The 1706-nt window shown below is 40.5% G+C and overlaps 1 protein-coding gene across 1 annotated transcript; it reads left to right on the plus strand.

Annotated features, from left to right (window-relative positions):
- The first annotated feature begins 71 nt into the window (after positions 1-71).
- On the plus strand, positions 72-1462 carry LOC111665141 (prostasin-like). The gene is made up of 2 exons (XM_023420014.2): positions 72-737; positions 908-1462. The coding sequence occupies exons 1-2, from the start codon at positions 453-455 to the stop codon at positions 1160-1162; spliced, it is 540 nt and encodes a 179-aa protein (XP_023275782.1). The 5' UTR covers positions 72-452; the 3' UTR covers positions 1163-1462.
- Positions 1463-1706: the final 244 nt, after the last annotated feature.

A 1706-nucleotide genomic window follows, 5' to 3' on the forward strand; every position in this document is an offset into this window, starting at 1 on the left:
CTTTTACACCTGAGGAATTCAGTCTGTTGTGTTGCGCGACTGTGGAGCACAATTGGATTGAATTCCAATAACACTTTTTTGCCTACATTTGTCATATTTGATTATAGATGTACCAAATGAAAAATACTGTGATATTTAATTCAGCTATCAATCCCTAGAATTTCTTTCTCGTGCAAAGATCAGTGTCTTGTGGATATTTTAGATGAGTGCAGTTGATTCTGATCCATGTTGGCTTGTGTTGGTTTTTATCTGACATCATACACACATAAATAATATTTACACACAGTATCCAATTGCAAATACTACACTATTCAAAGAACGCAGATTCAAGAGAACTGGTTATGTCTACATGAAGACAAAAACATTAAAACTATAGAACAGGACAACAAAGAATGTATGTCTGTGTTTTTACTTGATGATTTACACTGAACAAAAAAATACTAAAAGGTCACATGTCCTTTGAACCATACTATATAGTAGATGAAAGCTCACTGGCCACCTGTTCAGTTGCAGAAATTCAAGAGTCTCACGCTCCTTTTGTTCTCCATCCTCCATCTGTTCTCGTATCCCACTCAGTCCCTCTGCAAGGAGTCGGGACTCTGCAGGAAGTGCAAGTGCCAATCATCTCTCAGAGTTCTTGTCAGGAGATGTACCAGACGAACCCGACGGAGAGGGTGGACATCCTGTATGACATGATCTGCGCTGGATACCAGGAGGGCGGAAAGGACTCCTGCCAGGTACTGTTGCATCAGCTGTTTGTGCTGCTCTGTTTACATTCACAAATACATGGTTGTATGGATGAGCAAACCAGGAACCTGCACTGGGTAAACGTGGATTGCTACTTTTCTGCACTTTGATACCTCCCAGTGGTGAAAGCTGAGTGAGTCCGTTTGTGTTGTTTTTCCAGGGTGATTCAGGAGGGCCTCTTGTCTGCAAGATGGTGAATGGGACCTGGGTGCAGGCTGGGGTGGTGAGTTTCGGACTGGGCTGTGCTCACGCAAACCAGCCGGGTGTGTACACCAGACTGACTACCTACTCAAGCTTCATCGGCAACACGATACCAGAGATCAGGCTGTATGGCCGAGCTGATAGGAACTGGTGTGGGAGGGCTGCTGTGCTGGTCAGCTGTCTGTCCACTCTACTCATCCTGCTTCAGAGATAAACCACTTTGAAAACTGGAGTTCTGGGAGGTAGAATGTAAACCAGGCCAAATGAAGGAGAGTAATATCAGACATAAGTCCAATGTGATCCTGAATAATCAAACTAGAACACTGTATCTGACATGCACATGAAGCCATATTGAACAAGAAATGTACTATAATCTTAATTTTATAGCTGAAACTCTACATCATGATCTTTGAGTCAAAGTAGCTTTGATAGGTTTTTATTTTAAATCAGAATTATGAGATAAATAAGTTATGTCTTCTGTATTTAAAATAAATTGTTAATTTGATTCTTAAAATCATCTCAGTGCTCTGTTCAACCCCTGCTAACTGAGTTTGTATCATTTTACATTTGGACTGAATCTTCAGCCCTCGACTCTCAATACATGACATGAAATATTACAAACCTGTTCTTAGGAAAAGTCATTTTCAGTGCACAACCCACGTGTTATTTCAAATGTTTTCTTTAAATTAAATTAAGATAATTTTGAATTGTAGTGTAGTTCATTGAATATCCAAAGGCAGAGACGGGCAATGACACAG

This window comes from Seriola lalandi, unplaced genomic scaffold (assembly GCF_002814215.2).
Source record: "Seriola lalandi dorsalis isolate HSWRI2012SDOR001 ecotype SW California unplaced genomic scaffold, Sedor1 jcf7180002002046, whole genome shotgun sequence".
NCBI lineage: Eukaryota > Metazoa > Chordata > Actinopteri > Carangiformes > Carangidae > Seriola > Seriola lalandi.

Excerpts from the sequence above, each read along its gene's own strand:
- LOC111665141 (XM_023420014.2), top strand. The coding sequence starts at position 453 with ATGTCCTTTGAACCATACTATATAGTAGATGAAAGCTCACTGGCCACC. Across the intron at positions 738-907 it reads GCGGAAAGGACTCCTGCCAG|GGTGATTCAGGAGGGCCTCT; the intron begins GTACTGTTGCAT and ends TTGTTTTTCCAG.